General features: G+C 42.3%; 1 protein-coding gene across 1 annotated transcript; it reads right to left on the reverse strand.

The window, feature by feature from the left end:
- Nucleotides 1-2,608: 2,608 nt before the first annotated feature.
- On the reverse strand, nt 2,609-18,950 carry Mgst1 (microsomal glutathione S-transferase 1). The gene is made up of 4 exons (XM_050135227.1): nt 18,795-18,950; nt 10,042-10,198; nt 7,447-7,541; nt 2,609-3,218 (listed from the first exon to the last, which is right to left on the reverse strand). The coding sequence occupies exons 2-4, from the start codon at nt 10,165-10,167 to the stop codon at nt 2,972-2,974; spliced, it is 468 nt and encodes a 155-aa protein (XP_049991184.1). The 5' UTR covers nt 10,168-10,198; nt 18,795-18,950; the 3' UTR covers nt 2,609-2,971.
- Between the last annotated feature and the right edge of the window lie 112 nt (nt 18,951-19,062).

Genomic DNA, 19,062 nt, shown 5'->3' on the forward strand with positions numbered 1-19,062 from the left:
AAACAGTGGGAGAAATGGCAAAGGTTAAATGTAGCTACTACTCAAAGTGAGAGGAAGCTCAGCTACTGACTGTGTGTGACTAAAACAGATGACTGATGTGCTTATACAGAAGACTTCTTGTTTAAAGCATGCTAGTTCATATGCTTCCCCTACATAAAAACCTTCAAGAACCCCATTTAAAACCACAAAGGCACTGACTCAGACACAGTAAGATGGTTGCTCAAACCTAGTGTGTATATCTGTGTGTGCATGTGTGTCTGTGTGTGCATTGGTGTATATGCATTAGTGTTTGTGTGTATATGTATTTTTATGTGTGTGTAGGTATGTGATGACTCTGTACATTGATGAATGCATGTACGTATATGTATATGTACTTATATGTGTGCCTGTGTGGTGTGTCTCTGTGTGTATATGTTTGTGTCTGCTTGTCTGTATGTGTGTGTGTCTGTCTGTCTGTCTGTCTGTCTGTGCCTATCTGGTGTGACTACAAATCCAATCCCCAAGTTTCAGATTTTTCACTTTGATTCCCATGCACAAAGTTCCTTGCCTGATGGGTTTTGTTTCTGAACATTAGATGTCCTCGGACTATCAGAACTAAAATGTCACAATGATTTTCCTCTTGAGAGATAAACTTAAATGAACAATTTGTAAAGGTCACTAAAATTGTTGTTTAAGAAATAGGTATTCAGGGATGGAGAGATGTCTCAGCAGTTGTGAGCACCGGCTGATCTTAAAGAGAACTTGGGTTCCATCCCTACTACCCCTGTGGCAGCTCCCAACCTGTTACTCCAGTTCCAGGGTGTCTGATGCCCTCTTCTGGACTCTGTGGGCATTGCATCCATGAGGTGCCCAAACATGGAGGCAAGCCTCACATATAAACTAAAAAAAAAGAAAATCCTTTTTAACAAAAGCAATACGCATGCAGTAAAAATTGATCCTGTCCAGTGATGGGAAGGAGAATGGATATAAATGGAGGCATGTGCAAAGAAAATGTTGAGACTTTAATAGTTCACCCTTCAGTATAAGCTTTAAGAATCCATAATTCCATTTGAGACCAGTAATCTACATTTATGTGGGTTTATGTATGCTTACAAATACTTCACTTTTGTGTTTGTATATTTATATTTTTACATTGAAACCAAACCAAATGCTAAACTTGTTCGGAGAAGTTTGTTATGATCCCTGTATGATTATAAAGATAAAGCCACATCTTCCCAAGGGACAGCCTGACCAATACGACTCCATTTGCCTGTGATTTCAATTTATAATCAGAATAACAATGAGGAAAACTGATGTCATCTCCTTACTCATAAATTATAGCGTGTGAGATGGGCCACCAGAAGTACTTAATCTAGACCTAAGAGTAAGAAGCTAGAGATAAAACAAATCCAGACTAAATCTGTGCTGTAAAATAGCTAGCCGATACTCTTCAAAAAAATCAGTTTATAGATAACACATGTCCGTGCCTCACATGCAGAATTTCATATATGTGTGTATGTGGGAATGAGTGTGGGTAGAAGTTGGAGAAACTAAAAAGGGACCTATCCGAGGGGAGGGGCAGTCAATAGAACATGTGACTAGAAAGTAGAGTGGGCAGGCCAGAGGTGGAGGAGAGGAGTGGGGGAGGGGATCAACTAAAGGAAAGTATGTCTGAAATGTCACAATGTTCTTCTGTATGTTCTGTGTATGCGTTTTATATACACATATGTGTATGTGTTTACACAGTGTTCTGTGTATGTGTTTTCTGATAAAAAATTATTCTCAAAAACATATTTTACAAAAGAAAACATCAACTAAGCAAAGAAATTCTTCCATCTTAGTGAGACTCAGTGAGACTTAGTGAGAACAATGGTCATCCAGAGGCTATCCGTGCTCCTTATCTGGTTCCTAGGTCAGAAACAAGGCAGCTGTGGAGGTCATTGTTGGGAAACCCACAGAAACTGAGTGTGGAGGCTATATCAACTAGTGTGACTGTGGTGTTACAGTTCATGGGTGGGATAGTTATTGTGGACCTCTGCACACTGCCTTCTTCATGGGGGAAGCAGAGCAACGTTAGAAGAAAATACCCTGATGTCTGCAATTGATATTCACGTGTTCCAAAAATACAACCTGAAAAATAGCCAAAGCGAAGGAGGCAACATGTTAAAAGTCAGTGATTCAACATGACAGGAATGGAGAGGGTTGTTATTCAGTCGTCCAACCTTTCCATATTTTATTTTTACTATTAAAAAACAGGAAAAGTAAACTAAGCATGGGCTGGAGATACAACTCAGCAGGTAAGAACACTTTGCTCTTCTAGAGGACTTGAGATCAGTTCCCCGCCTGTAACTCCAAGTCCAGGGGCTTCTGTGGGTACCTGCACACACACATGCATACACACGCAGAGACACAGTCATAAACATCAATAAAAAGTAAAAATAAACTGGACAGTGGTTTTGCACTCCTTTAATCAGGAGTCAGAGGCAGGCAGATCTCTGTGAGTTTAAGACCAGCCTGGTCTATGGAACAAGTTCCAGGATAGCCAGAGCTGTAACACAGAGAAACCCTGCTTAAACAAACAAACATACAAAGTAAGTAAATGAAATCCTTTGAAAAAGAAACAACAAAATTCATTTTTAATGTTTTTAATTCATGTGACTAACTCAGCAAGTATGAAAGCCAGGTTTCACATACTCTTTTATAGATGCATGAGACGAAATGTAGATAACTATTACAAATTACGACACAATTGAGACTTACCACAAAGTACTGTAGGAGCTAGAGAACATGGTTAAGGTTGATTATATTAAATGTCTATCCCTATCACAAAACAAGAAGAGAGACAATTGATACTAGTCTTTAAACTGAGTTTTCCCGGACTCCTAATTTCTCTGCTCCTCTCCTACACAAAACCTTAGAAATTGTTGGCATACATTGGAAATAGAATTCTTTCTTCAAAAAAGCAATCAGATGACGAGGATTGTAATTCTCTTTACAGGTACAGCCTACTCTTGAGCAGCCTGTAGGCCATTGACAGAGTGACTCCAAAGCCACCGAAAAATGCCAAGGCCCTGTTCGGCTGAGGAAGGGGAGTCAAGTAGGCAATCGTGTGGTAGATCCGAGCACCGACGAAGATTCTGAAGTGCCAGAGGGCTGTCGAGAGATCTGGACCACTCAGGGAGTACAGGAGGCCAATACCAAGAAAGGGAACAATGTTTTCAATATCGTTCAGGTGGGCCCTGTGAGAGATGATAACACAAAGTTCAAAAATCAGTGGGATGCACGCATCCTTCCCTCTCTTCTAAAGCAAAATGATGTCTTGATGGATGTAAGGGTTGGGTGGGTTTCATTTGGTTAGAGCCAAGGTTAGCCAAAGCTGGCCTGAAACTTACTATGTGGCCAGATTCTCCTCACACTCCTAGTGCTTCTGCCTCTATTGACAAGTGCTACAACTACAGACGTGGATCCACGTACACGGAGCACTGCTACAGGGTCGTACATTGCAAAGGAATAATCTCAGTTTTTCTTCCCAGCTGTCCTGCTTCCTTACTAGCATTGCTTTTATTTAGAACCACATTTTGAAAAATCTTTATTTTATCTTGAGATGGCAGTTTACTGTTTCCAGAATATTAAAATGTCATCTATCTAGAAAAATACACACCACTTTTGTTAAGTATGAGATATCATTCTTTCAAATTCAAGTTTCATTTGAAGGAAAATTCTTGTTCCCAAGGAAAGAAAATTCTTTCTCTTATGGTCTTGTTCAAAACTTCCCCTTCCCCTCTCCCTAACTTCAGAGTGATTACACAGAAATCCCTCTGTGCAAACCATCATCAAGTCGCATGCTCTTTTATATCCAGATAAAAGCATTCCCCCAGAAATGGGTGAGATTTCAGGCATTCTGTATTCAAACCACAGAAGGAACTAGCAAAGAAAGAGCAAAAGTACAGGTCTACACAGAAGTGACCAGGTTGGGGAGGGAAGATGGGCAGAGAAAGAAAGAGAATATGATTTCTTAGACTCTGATTGTGTACCGTCACTAGAAGGAAACCTAAAACACTTTTCAGTCAGAATTTTTCTTGTGGCTTGTGGCACCTTGGGCTTTTCTGACTTGGGACTCTTGGTGTGGGACAACTGTATTCTGTCAATTATATTTTAAATAAAAGCTGATTGACCAGTAGAGGAGGTGGGATGGGAGGGTGTGTGGAGGGAATGGGAGGAGGGGAGAGAGTGAGAATTTGAACTGGTATTTTTTTTAAAAAAAAATTCTGATATAAATAAATAAATACATAAATAAATAAATGAGATGCATAGATTCAATACCTTAAACAAGAGAAGAAACATATGCGGTATGTCACACTTTCTTTGGGAGTGACCGTTTTCTACCCTGATGGATTCCCCTCAGCCCTATGAGTGGTACCCCATGCTATGGCCAAGCTTCCCGCCAAGGTTTGGGAGCCACTGCCACAGTTCATTCCCTCAGGTCAGGCTCTCTGGTTTTCAGCATCCGCCTGACCTGGACAACAGTCGCTCTGAGGATTTTAAATGAATTATCAAGCAGTGGCCAACTATGCAAGGGCTGGGGGGTAGGAGGGCCCAGCCATATTTCCCCAATGCCCTCTGCTCAGACAGGGTTCTGATTCTAAGCATACAGTAGGGTGTCTGAATTCTCACAGAGATTTCTAAATTAATATTTTCTCATCACTTTTTCTTCCTCCATGAAATAGTCCAAAATGCTACAGAGATGTACTCCTTGTATCCCACCACGCCTTCACAGGTACAGACAACCGCTTCCTGTCATTGCCTGGTCACTACATCTATGTTGCTCTCACATCTTCTTGGGATATTTCTGATAGCATCCCAAGAAAAGGAGGACCAGGATAGACATATAAGAACCATCCAGTAGCTGCTTTATCCAAGAATTGGGGTCACAAAGGATGTTTACTTTAGCCTCTAACCCATAACTCAGTCTCTTGATGGAATTCTCACTTGGGTCCCTCAGATCCTAGGAACACTCTGGAGGAAGGTGTACTCTCCACCCTTGAAGACAGTGTGTTATAGCTTCCTGGCATTTCCCTAAAACTAAACTCAAGTTCTTCAGAACAACTCACTTTACTTTTATAGCCGTCTTGATTCCCTTTTGAGTTTCATTTATCTTGTAGCATTGAGTGTGCATGTGTGGTCTTAAATTCCTCTCAGAATGAGGTGAAATAGGATTAAGTAGATAAATCCGTATATGTAAAGTGTTTTCTAATCAACTCTGGCTTGGGTCTGTGTGGAACTCAAATTACTAACACTAAGTTACATCCCTTGACATGCCAACACATGCTACTTTAAGCTTGCAGCTATGGTTCTATATGTACATGTACTAATCTTATGACTATCTTCAAGAATAGCTTCCATTTCATTGGTAGCACCGCTCTGCCATTTGACTATGGAATTAGCAACAGGCTTATAAAAGAAAGTAAACGGAGATTCAAAAACTTCTAAAATTTATTTCACATGAGTGCTAGTGTTTTATTTAATGAAGGCAATCAGTTCTCCAAAAGAAAGTTACTGGAAATGTGATCATTGGCCTTCTGCAAAAGGTTGCCTATTACTACACTGGAAGTTCAGATTCTGACCACCAGAGAGCGCTGTAAACACTGATGTTCTGCCTCTCTAGGCACCTAGAGCTAAGGTCAATGGCATTAAATGTCAGTTACACGTATTTGTAGTCTGAGAAGAAGAACATCAGACTAGACTATAGATTTCTCCTCTAAAAGTACCCACAAGAGAATAAGGATACCAGATGGGTAAATAACAAAGAGAATCTGATTTTCTCAAAATAAAATGTTGTTTTTAAGTTTCGGTAGAGGAGGCTTGCATGATCCTCTCCCGTCTTGCTAATAATGCCACTACGATACAGTCGGCGTTTTCTAGTCCTGGCCTACTGTATGAATAGAACACCACGATTAGCATCAACCATGCTACTGTTGTTGTCAAAGAGAACCCGAGAAGGAACAGATAAAGACTTAAACGGTTTAACGTCTCCGTGGCGTCTGACACATCGCTCTAATCTGATTCTCTGCCCTCATAACCCTTGACACCGCTTGAGGTTTTCACTTTGATTCTTTTGTCCTGGAACTATTTCTGGTGCATTTTCTTGGCACGACCTGTTTTGACGACTGGCTCCTGTAGGAGGACTGAGTTCCCCAGCACAACACCTGCAGAAGCAAGTGTATGGAAAGCACTTAAGAACCCAGCACACACTTCCTCTTCAGAGAAAAACATTCTTGTTTGAGAAATATCTGCAGTGCACAGGGTAAACCCATGCACTTCAATTTCCTCGAGCCCATTTCTGTGCACAGGTTTCCAGTTGATTTGTTGAGGGAATTGAGAGAAGAGCTTACTTTACATCCGATGCAAAATTTGGAAGCAAGCATGAGTGTATGATCCCAGAGGGCGATTCAGCTTGAGCCTGTATACGTCATGGCATGAGAGAATCTGTAACTATCCCGGGAGAGCTTTCAGACCTTCCCAGGGAAGCAAGCTGGGGGTGCCACAGACATAATCCAGAGTGTTTACCTGACCCCATGTGCAGAAGGAAAACTCTCTGCCCTTGACTTCTATTTCATGGTCATTCACATGAAACTGAGGAAATCTATTCAAGTATGTGTTACTTTTCCGACTTCACCCTCCATCACAGGACTACAAGGCTGCTTGGTGCCTATAAAACTTCCTTAATCCTTTAACTTTCTGTAACATCACTGGCTGGGGTATGGCTCAGATGAGTGTTAGATAATAGCAACTGGGAAGACAGCAGGTACCTCTGATAGTCCATGTGTTATAAAAATGGGGAAGCTATTACTTAAATTTGGCATAGAATATCTGTATAAAATAGCAGCACATCATATGACTTTATGGCGAAGATTAAGAAAAAGCAAAGTTCCAGGCACATTTGAAACAAAACTGTGAGAATGGAATCCAGCTTCTCTCTCTTCAGTGTTCATTGAACTTGCAATATGTTACATATAATAGCTATGAAGGAGATACAGAAACAAATCAGCAGAGAGAGACAGAGCTACAAGGCAGCCAAGGCATAAGGGAGAGAACTTACTTCTCTAAAAAGTTTCAACTTTATATTCTAGTTCTTTTACAAAAGCACCTGACCTTCTGTGTGCATGGACGAATGGACGGTCTCAAGTTGGGAGAGAGGTGACATGCCTGTGAGAATTGCCTGCCTGCACCTTTCCTCCTATCTACTATTATTTCAGGGTATCCCAAAACGGAGCGGAGATTCCAGCTCCAGCCAAGTCCATGGAGAATTCTATCTAAATCGATGGCAGGAGCAGCTATAGCACCGTGTGGAGATTTGCTGTACTTCATGCCATGACTGCTTTCTCCCTTTCTTCTCTGAGTCCTGAGCAAGGCCGGACTCCTTGACCATGTCTCTAGGGTGAGAAATTTCCAGAGGCACAAGCTCACCTTCGCACCCGTTCCACCTTTTCGTCAGTCCGAAGGTACTTCTTGGCATTCTCTCCCTTGCCAAAGGTAGTGCAGTCTTCTGGGTTGGCAAAAATCTATTCCAAACACCAAAAAGAAAAGAAGAAAAACCCACTTACGCCAGGGATAGATGTATTGCTTGATGATGAGCACAAACCCCTATGTTCAACCATTAGTATCAACTTAACAACAAAAACAAACCGAAAAAAGAAGCACCCGAATTCCAAATACTGTGAACTGTGAAGGAGCAGTGGGCATGGTGACCAATTTGCTAATCTGCCTGTGGGTGTGTATGTGTGTGTTCAGGTTTGTATGGGTGCACACATGAGCACAGGAACATATACACTTGGGTGCATGTTCATGTAGAGGCCTTGGATTTTCAAGTTTCATTTCCATTGGGAATTACTGTGAACCTTGTTTTAGAGACAGCCTCTATTAGTAGCCCAACGCTTCCCAGAGTAGGCTAAGTGGCTGCCACTGAACCTCAGGGACCCGCCAGTCTCCACCTCCTCCCCATCGGTGAGACTGTAAGTGTAGACCACCATATCTGGCATCCTTAACATAGTTGCAGAAGATCAAACTCGGGTCCTCACGCTTGCACGGCACGCATCTGACTGACTGAGCGACAACCCAAGCACCAGTAATTTGAGTCTTAATAAAAGAAGCCCAGGCGTCCTGGTTGGCCCTTACAGAAAGAAATTGTAGACCAATCAATCAAACAGAGGAGGAGCGAGGAGGGGAAGCATGTTCAGACCGAGACTGAATCTTTATCAACACGAAAATGCTTTCAAATCCGTGTGAATGAAAACTTCAATAAAGGCTAAAATATAAAAATCCTGAAGAGGGATCAGGGAGTTAACTCTGCAGATAAAAGAACTTGTTGCACAGGTCTGACGACTGAGTTCACATCCCAGAACCCACAGAAGGGAAGAACTGACCCCCAAAATGTTACCTGCACACAGCACATGCAGAATTTCAATCTTAATCTCTCTAAATATATCTATCTCTATCTCTCATGCTCACACACACACAAATAATGACAGACTAAATAATTAAAAAAAATAGTTACCAAGAGAGTAAAGACATAAGAGACATAATTCTCAGCCAGAGCAGACCATCAACATGGTACCCTGCCATTCTTTACAGAGTGACCTTGCCACACCCTCCCTCAAGTGTATCAACGTGCCAGGTGCTTGGTTTTCAGCAAGTAATGCCTTTGCCTTCCAAGGCCTTCAGAAAAGGCAAGCAGAAGGAAGTGGTGAGGGATGGACTCCTTCCTGTAATGACTATGCTGTTTGAAACTATTGCCACATTCCTTGAAACTTGAAAAGTGAATTTAAGATCATCACTGTTTAATAATTTATAATAAAAAACAGACTGTAAAATATTTTTAATTTTAGCTTGAAAAAATATAACTATTATAACATTTTCTTAACAAATGAGTATTTATTACAAATGAAGATGTTAAGGAGAATTGCTAAGCAGAGATGTGAGAGTCAGCTACTGAGGTCAGGTCTTTTGGCCTTGCTCCTCATGGTGTCCTCTCTATGAGTACCTGGAATGCACTGGTTGTTCAACATATGAATTTTGAATAAAGGAATAAACAAACCACAGTGAGAAATATCCAAAGTTGGGGTTTAAGCCAATATGAATTGGAGAGGGTTGCCGGAAGTGATATCAAGGCCTTCTGTATTCCAAGCAAGCACTCTCCCACTGAACTACAAGCCTGTTTCTCTGGTGAGTTTTCATCTCAGTCCCATCCTTTTCATCATGCAAGGCCAAGCAAGTACTACCGTTGACTGCTGGTTTTGTCCTAAATGAATAAGCTGAAGCTGAATTCCCAGGGCGATGGTGTCTGAAGGTAGGGCCTCTATGGCAACGTAAAGTCATATGGATGGGCCCCTTGTGAGTGGAATGAGTGCCTTTACAGAAAGACACAGGGCACATCCTCTACTTCCCTGTTTTTCTTTCAACTAACGTGAACACAAGGAGAGGATGGCCCCGTGCAGATCACAAAAGGGTCCCTGGCTAGACATCATATCTGGCATCTTGATCTTGGGCTTGCCGCCCTGCAGAGCCATGAGGAATACATACTTCATAAGCCTCCCCTTCAGTGACACTCTGCAGCCATGGACCACAATGACTTGGGAAGCTTCTTGTCCCCTCTCTTTCATTTCTCCTAAAGGAGACCAGGCTTCATTTCAACTGAGATTGCTAGTAATGCCACAAAATTATGAAGGGGTTCAGTACATGTGAGAAACAAAAGAGCATTCTAACCCATGACCAGCCCCCGGGAAATGAGATTACTATGAGCCAAACCTTGAACACTCTGGAAATCTCATTCGCTATGCGAATCACAAGAGGAGATACCCATAAAGAGACAACTATCATGGTTTCATCATGAAAGCAAAAGTCTTGTGCCATGAGAAACACCCAAGCCAGAGCATTTCAGACTTCATTCACAGCACAACCTGCTACTGATGGAGCATATTGTAAAAGGTGCAATAGAAATGAAGAAGGCTGTTCTCCAGAATTTTTACTCATGAAAGTGAGCAGAGGTTACCTCTGAACTCTTACCTTGTTGGTCAACCTCTGAAACGCAGTTGCTGTGCTCATGAACATCATCTTCATAAGAACGATCGTTGCATAGGAGGAGAAGGCCATAAACACCTCATTGTCCATGAGCTGCTTGAGGTGAGCCATTCTTCAAGTCTTACTCTCAATCTTTAAATGACTGTAGACAAGAGACAGGGGAAGCAGAAACACCCCAGGTAACTTGATGATCACTTATTGAGCTGATATAACTGCACTACCTACATTGTTCTTTAAAAATCAGTATCATGGACTGCTTACAAGGAAAATGATTACAACACACAACACACAACAACAACAACAACAACAAAAAAAGCATTTTAAACGGTGATTCACTCCTGTAATCCAACTGTTGCTAGACTAGGCAGGAGGATTGCTCTGAGTTTAAGGCAACCATATGCTCCACAGTAAGCTTCAAGTCAGCCTGGGCTACACGGCAAACTCTTGTCTCAAACAATTTAATTCATCAATTCAAAGCAAATATATTTCTAGAATAAATTGTATAATGATTTCTCTAGTTCAGTATCATTAAAGATGAAGATACCCAGAAAATGCTAAAGGGAAGTATAAGAGGTATTAGAGCATAAAAACAATCAAAATGCCCCAAACATGAAATAAAATAGAGATTTGTATCAGGAAGAATGAAGGGTTCAAAGAATAGTGCAGAAGTTGTGGCAGGATCTTCAAAAGCACCAAGCAGTACTGCCATGTTACTGGGAGTGCCTAAAATCTAATGTATAACCTGGGCTAGAAACCTAGCTCACTGCTCTCTATCCTTTCAGTCATGTCCAACCTCCCAGGAACCCAAAACTTGAATTCAAGTCCCAGAGTTTGGTTACTGACCTTGTTTGAGGAATAAAAGTTCTCTGAGACTTTAGGCCTCCATCTATAAAATAGGAATACTAGTGGTCTCTAACAATACTTACTATCGTATTTAAACAAGGCAAGCATTGGAAATACATGCAAAAGTAACCAACTATAGCAGGGGAGGCCATCCATACTTTATTGGTTTATTCTTCATTTATCTGCTCATTTGGGAGGCATGTTTCTTAGGTATCTCAGGGTGGCCTCTACCTGGCTATAGACAGAGAGTAAATTTGAATTCTTGATCCTCAAGTCTCTGCCTTCCAAGTACTGAAACTACAGGCTTGTGTCGCAAAACCTGGCTTAATAAACTTCACCAGACCCTTGTCAGTATAGCAGCAGTTCTTGTGGAAGAGAAAAGACACTGGTAATATCCCAGTTTAAGACCCACAAGCCCACAGCAAGGAAACTGTGCATGTGGAAAGATGAACCAGGAAAAGGAGAATGGCCTAGGGACATTATTAGGGGTCGGTTATAAGTGGTATAGGGTTGGAAGTAGAAGTGAAGTAGGCTCATGGATGTCTCTTGAAAAGAAGGAGGGGGAATGGATGGGTTGAGATAATAGGTAGATTAGTATCTTACTCACACTAATAATAATAGTGAGTAATAGTGAGATTACTTGTGAGTTATTATTTATAGACAATTTACATTGGTATAGATTCTTGTATATTGATATAAATTCAAATTACATTTATTATAATGAATATGCTCCTATTTACGTTTACAATATTTCTGTGCCTATGCAAAGTTATTTTTTCATATCATATGCATGCATGTTTCTACCTCTGCATAAGGTGACCTATATAGAGATGCAATTCTAGGACATATTTATCATATTGCACTATACATTTCTACCTCTGATCAAGATACTTATATATTGCTTACATTTTAAGTTCATTGTCCTCATTTGTTTCACATTTATTTAAAGATTGTTTAAGTTTTTAATATGAAGCCTTAATCTTTAAGCAATATAGGTAATAAGAATTGCAGGTTAATAGTCATCCATGTTTTTCATACTTATAGTTAGACTAATTAAGTTCATTAGATGCATAGATTGCATTCCACATAAATAGGTAATCTTCAAACACTTCAAAAAACTGTAGAATATGATATTTAAATAACTTAGAATTCTATTGACATGAGACATGATTGCTCCTGGCAGCACCAATCTATTCCCAAGAGAATGTTAAGCACTCAAGACACTCCACTTGGAACTTGTTTTCTTCTTGGCAAATTGCCCTTTGGGCAAAGAACTGTCCATGCCTCAACCACTGACAAAATGCATGGTGTTCAGAGTGGACAAGCAGGATACAAGCAAAAGACTGACAAACCTTGCCAAGACAGGCTAAGACAGTTTTTTCAAATTTTCTTGCCTCTGAAAATGGTCTGTCAGACACTCTAGGCCTTAGACAAAGTTGGTTGCCCCAACGTTGCAAATGAGACTTTGAGTGATTGCCCATGTAGCCAGTTGTCTCTGTCATTTCTTGTACTTTTAGGAAGTTCCTGATTGCATTTCATGTTTACTCAAGTAATATTATTTTCCTTCTCAAGTCTCTGATGGGGGTTGAAGACTAGATATTCATAGTTACTTTCCACTCATGACTTAGCCAAGCCATTTTTAATATAAGTCTTAGACTCCTTAGGATAGGATAACTATTGAAACATTAAGCATGTGTTTCTTGTTTGATGTTGTTCATGCCGGTTGTAATTCTAATTTTTATGTATGTTTTTGCCTCTTCTTTTCCCTGGACAACACTTGATATTTATTCTTATTGTATATAGTTTTGTATTAGGCCTAGAACTCTCTCATTTAGACAAAAGGGGGAGGTGCTGTGGGAACTCCGTCAGGCAATAGCCTTTAAGATAACAGCCCACTTTGGGCATGGTCTCATGTACTATAAATGTAGACAAAAAATGTGCACAGACCTCTTGGCTGCTGGGTTTGGTTCCAGTTCCCAACACATGCAGAGGACTATGAATCACTCCTTTTTCTGTGAGTTTATCCCAAAATAAATAAGCCGTTGTTATATTCCATTCCAGGCTTTTGTGAAGCTCTTTTGCCAACACAGGACAGATCAGATCATTTCTCATTCTATATTCACATCCATCTAAAAAGTTGTCAAGGGGAAACTGAAGGGCTAGCAGGATGGCTTACCATGGAGAGGTGCCTGCGGCTGAGCATGGCAACCTGAGTGCAAGCCTCAGAACCCATATGATGGAAGGAGAGAATCAATTCCTGAAAGCTGTCAAACACATGCATACACACCAAGAAGTGTGTGCAAGCACACACATGGGCACACACTAAACAAACAAAGTAAATAATAAACTGAAGGATCCTGGGGTTAAAGATACGCTGTGCCCAGGAGAAATGGCACAGACAGTAACTAGGGTTAGGCTTAACAACTGAGTTCCCCACCCTTTCTGGTAGCCTCTGACCCTGACATCAGCCTTTATGCCTTCCTTGCAGCATTCATTTTTCTCTCACACTCATCTTAGGCAGCATTGAATCTTCTTGGCTGCTCCATGATGTCTATTCATGCCCTTTTTCTCCTTCCTGTAGCTTTCTAGTTTAACCTCCAGAAGCTTTTTCCATTTGACTATAGTCTATGAAGCTACATCTGTCTTCTATTTGCTTCTAGTCAGTTGTTCATGTGTTGCTGAAGAATGTAATCAAAAGCATCTCCACTAACACTTAATTTGGTAAGACTCTGTTGTATCCAGCAATACCTCAGACTTTACTGCAAAACCCTACATGATGTTTGTCAGCATACTGTAATCTGTTTCATAGGAACAGAATACCATCTGGGGTTGGGGTACAAATCCCAATCTCTGACATCTCACTCCACAGGTTAAAACATTGTGCTGACTCCTTGGGACAATTGCTGCATTTGCCTTTCAACTTCTTGATTCTGTTTAATTATATATAATTCAACTAAACCTTGGATGTCTACTAGTAGCTGACCCTAGCAGACACATCTCCCATCCCTTCCATTCCTCCTTTTCGGTTATGCCATGTGCCAGGTGCTTTGCTATATTACAGATAATAAAACTGAAGCTTCCAAAAAAAAACCCTCTGAAATTGTCTTCTTAAGATAAAAACAACATGCCTTGCATGTAGTCTAGCAGAAACTACACACCATCCCCAGGGGTCCTGTTCGGAAGCTTCCTGAGAGTACCATATTCACAGATGTTCAAATGTCTTCTACCACATTGCCGATGCACACCTCCCAGACAGCTTCCAATACTTTAAATCATATGTGCTGGGCAGTTTTTATTGCTTAATAAAACCTAAATTCATTGGGAAGAGGGACCCTCAACTGAAAGATTGCCACAATCAAATTGGCTTGCAGCCATATCCATGAGAAACTGTTGATTGATGTCAGAGGTCCCAGCCCACTATAGGCAGCACCATCCCTAGGCAGGTAGGCCTGTGCTGAATAAGAAAGCAGAGAGAGAAAGAGAGAGAGAGAGAGAGAGAGAGAGAGAGAGAGAGAGAGAGAGAGATATCTTTATGACTTCCCTCAATGATAGACTGTGGCCTGGAAGTGTAAGCTAAGTAAACCCTGTCCTTCCCAACTGATTTTTGGTCGGGTTGACCTATGACAGCAAATGAGTGGAGCTAGGACATCATCTCATCTCCATCTTCCATACCCAACGCCACATGCAGCACACAAACAGCTGCACAGCACCGTTCAGAAGTCAGTGAGAAGAAAAACTTCTGCGCACGCTCAGCACAGACACACTTTCTTCTGACTTTTTTTTAATCTACAGTTGGATGAAGCCCACGAAATAATGGGCTCGCTATTCTCTAAATTGTTTTTAAATTCCATATTTGACAGCAAATTAATCCACTTCCATGAGTTCATGGTCTTGAAAGCATAGTGTGTTATCTCAGTGCAAGATAATACTCTCAGTAGTTTTTAATATAGCTGCTATTGCTCTGGTATTGGGGGAATAAAAGTCATGGTAAAATGCCCTATCCTTCAGAGCTCCTGCAAAGTTAATTAGCTTAATAAAGAATCCCTATGGTCCATGCCTCGGAACAGAGATTTGAAGAAATACAACAAAAACTTTGAATTTAAAAAAAAAAACTCAGGAAGTATATCAAGTAGAAAATTCTGCTATTTAATAACCTTCAAAATAAAAGTCTGTGTGATTGTTCCCAGAACAAAATGTTTTTAGGGCTGGAACAACAAGTCAGGAAGGTTTTGTTGGTGGTGCTTATTTTTTTGTTGTTCAGCACGGTGGAGAAGGAGAGAAAAACCAGGAACCTTTTAGAACTGTCAGTGGGAAAATACAGAGGCATTAGCAGGTGGAAAGAAAGGGAAATGGAGGTTTTCTTCAGCTGCAAACAATAAACAAGGAGCTGATAAAAAGTGAAGTTGCTAGGTTGTCAGGAATGTGGACGAACTCCTCAGGCCTGTGAGTCTGGGACACTAGCCCGTACCAAGTCCCTTCCACTATACACCACGGGACCATAAGCCTCCTCCCTCAGACATCTTCCACTTCCTAGAAATGTGGGAGAGGGGATGAAGTGTCACACCAACTCCAGTGTCGTCTGTGTGACATGACATATGTCATTATGCCGGACGGGAGCTACGTGTCCTATGGGACTAGGCTTCCTGGAGGTCAATGGCAGACAGCCTGGTATTAGCCACAGCTGAGGCATAGACGGGTTTCTCGATAAGCTGGCTATGCAAGATATGGGCTTACTAAGAACATTAATAGGAAACACTGACAACGTGGAGGAAAACAATAGAACTCTGCTTCTTTTTTCTTCTGTCATGAGCCTGCTTACCCCTAATTGAAACCAGAATAACGGCAAGGCTGTGTAGTGACAAAAATATGTCCACTGAAAGCTGGTTGTCAGGGAGGCTGTCCATGGGGGTAAAGGTGAATAAATAAATAAATAAATAAATAAATAAATAAATAAATAAATCTCATTTGTATAGGGACGATGCCACAATTGGTGCAAATACAGTCCTTAACTTACATGCATGCCTGCTATGGTCCATTACTTTGTAAACTAGAATAGAGACACCTTCCTGTATTGCTTCCTGCTAAGACAGCATCAAAAGCCTTTTTGTGAGTAGCTTTTTATCATCTACTTTGTGTGTGTGTGGTCTTTTGAGACAGAGCCTCCCAATATAGCCCAGACTAGCCTCAAACTCTCTACAGTCCTACCTCAGCCTCCCAAGTGATAGAATTATAAGCCTGTATCACCACATCCAGCTTCTCAACTATTTGTGATGTTCATCATTAGCATAGTGGGCCTGCCTACGAAGCCAAGGGAAGCCCACAGAGTCCTAACATACCAGGGACCATGGTAATAATCATGAGAGGCAGCTGGGGAAGAAACAGTGTAGAGCAGAAGTGACAAAGACAATAAGGGCCAAAGGTAGAAACTCTGGACCCTGATCCCAGAAAGACTTGCCAGAAGCTACTTAATACTAGACTTCCAGTCCCAAGCCCAGGAACTAGAACACTGGTCACTGTCAAGGCTAAGGATCCTGTACGCCTGTCACTGCAGGGCTAAGAGGACCAGAACGTGAGGCCCACAGAAGAACAGCAACACTACCTTCTGCGGCTTGCTCAGTTTGCTGTCGTTTGTCTCACTGCTGCCTGAAGCTGAGAATGGCAAAAGCTACCAATTGCCAAGCCTGGAGATGTTGATGGTTGAATCTTTAACCCAAGAGTCTAAAACTGTGGGACTCTGCGTTCCAAACTGTTTGTAGCTACCTGCCTCCAAGTCTGCTAATCCAGCCTCTAAGTCCCAGGCCCTCTCTAGGGACAGCCACCACTACACAAGATTCACTTCATTTACCAAGGATTCCTGTTGGGAGAGAACAAAGGGACACCAGCCAGTTGACTAGAAACGAATGGCTTGGGATGAAAAACCACAAACAACATGGTGAAGACTTTTGTCAACTTTAGGGTAGTAATAAAGTCAGGTGGTACAGTGGAGACATCAGTCTGGGGCCCAGTTTTCTCAACCTATCATTTCTGGGCTCCTTACAGTGTTAGGAATTATGGAGTTCCATGTTAGGAACTGTGAAGAAACTGTGAACTCCTGGAAGATTCTCTTTAATTCCCATTGCCATGTTTCACCCTGTTTCACAGACAAGATGCCTTCTCCAGTTGAAGAGCACTCCTTTCCCTTCATGGGCCCTTGGCCAAGAAGAGCAAAGTTCCTTTCTTCTTGCAACTATTTAGCTCTCCTGCCTCAGTGTTATGTAACACAGAAAATCTGGGCACACGGCCACAAGGCCATGACTCTTCAATTTTGAACCTCCCGAATGTTGCAAGCGCATTGTGGGATAACAGAAAAGAGGATTGCAAGAGCCATGCCGCTGCTTGTGGGCTCTACAATGTCCTGAAGGGACTGAGATGGCCAAAGCCTCCTCAGCTTGCTGAGAGGCCTCATTGAAAGAGAACTTAGGAGCCCAAATAACAGTGGTTTACAGGGGAGCGTGAGACACAGGGGATGACTCTGTGAGAGGGTAGTTGTGGGGCTGGAATGCATGTTGAGGGAAGGTGGACGTGGGATAAATGAATATGGGATTGGATTTCAGAGTGGACAAGGGGACGGGGTGGGTTTGAAAGAGAGAGGTAGGTTAGGGGATAAGTAATAAAATAGATATGGAGGAGAATATAAGGGAGAGGGGGCTGTGGGGAATCCTATGTTTCTTGGAGACCCTGGGGAGTCAGGTGTTCTTTGGAGACCATGTTGACTTTCCTCTCAAACTTCAGGAATTACCAAAAACGACTTCCTAAAAATATTTGTCCATCACAGAGTAATACTCAAGTCGGGACCAAATTTGTCATATGTAAAAATAGTCAAATATTGCCAGCACACATCTGTCCTCTTGATTTGGAATAAACCAAGAACAGCAGAAGCAATACTGCCATAACTCACTGGAAGAGGCACTTCCTGAAAAGCAAACAGTGGCTCCAGCATGGCTCCTGAACACGGTAGACTCACAGACCCTCAGCCTGGACTCTTACAAAGCAGCTTAGTTGGCATCCTCCCACAGGCCACTTAGAGGAAAAGCGGGAAGGAAAAAACAAGTGATCAGAGTCCCGGGAATTCCCCGGAACACCCGAGATTGAACCCAACAGAAGGGAAGACCCAGGCACCTTCACTACTAGCAACACAGGCTGACGCCCAAAGAAGATGCTCTTGTCCCTTCCTTTTTCTCCAGACTGGAGTGGAGAAGGGGGAGACTGGCCCCTGACTTAAGCCCCCCCAAAGGCTGGTCTCTCAGCTCTCTGGCCCTCTGCCTACAGTACCACAATAGCTTGACCTGCCAAGTCTTTGCAAAGCATCTGACAACAGTATTATCTTAAAGACTTTTCGAAGCTTCTCTTACCTACCAAAGGTGAATCTAGAAAAGCAAGCAGCCTTTCCGCAAGCGCAAAGGCCTTCATGTCTGAGTCACAGGAAGACACTGAAGGGTTTTACACAATACGAACGGGCAGAAGTTGCTGAAGCCACAGTGGCTTCTCATCTTGCTACAACTCGCATGTACTTTTTCCTCCCCTCAAGATCAAATGGCCCTTTCAAAAAAGAGGGTGCTACTTGGGCTTGAAAATAAGAAGAAAGCCATCTCTTAAGCACGAAACGACATGTGCTTGCAAGTTTCTTCTTGAAGTTCGAGAAACAGAAACTAATGCAGAAAAAGAAAGGCACAATTCTCTTTTAGAGCAGGCCACCAAAGGAGACACTTAAGCAGCGAAAGGAAACAAAGATTTGTCAGACAGGCACAGCCATCCTCTTTCCTTACACCTGCCCCCCACCGGCCCCTTACACCCACCACCCTCTCCTTGCCTGCGCGCAGCACTGCGGCCGCGCAGCACCCCGGCTGTGCACCCACCTGTGTCCCTGGAGAAACACCGCAAGCTGTGGGGCCAAGCTAGCACACCTCGGGGACTTTTCACCTAGAAGGCTGGAACTGGCACTGCCGCTTTTCAGGCTTTCCTTTAATTACCGGCCTCCGGAGCTCGCCAAGCCCCGCCCCCGAATCACCCGTGGTCGGGCCACCGCCCACCCGGAAGAAGTCTGGATTCAGCTCTGCTGCAGGCCAGGACCTGGCTCAGCCAAGGACCTCTGCAGTTCGGGAGCAAGAGAAATAGGAAGACTGC

This window comes from Alexandromys fortis, unplaced genomic scaffold, assembly GCF_014885135.2.
Source record: "Alexandromys fortis isolate MF-2015 unplaced genomic scaffold, M_Fortis_MF-2015_v1.1 scaffold_21, whole genome shotgun sequence".
Lineage (NCBI taxonomy): Eukaryota > Metazoa > Chordata > Mammalia > Rodentia > Cricetidae > Alexandromys > Alexandromys fortis.

What these genes read in the sequence shown, in the direction of transcription:
- Mgst1 (XM_050135227.1), bottom strand. Translation starts at nt 10,167, where the DNA reads ATGGCTCACCTCAAGCAGCTCATGGACAATGAGGTGTTTATGGCCTTC. An exon ending in TTCAGAGGTTGACCAACAAG is followed by an intron (nt 7,542 to 10,041) that starts GTAAGAGTTCAG and finishes TGTTTGGAATAG; the next exon opens with ATTTTTGCCAACCCAGAAGA. An exon ending in AAGGTGGAACGGGTGCGAAG is followed by an intron (nt 3,219 to 7,446) that starts GTGAGCTTGTGC and finishes CATCTCTCACAG; the next exon opens with GGCCCACCTGAACGATATTG.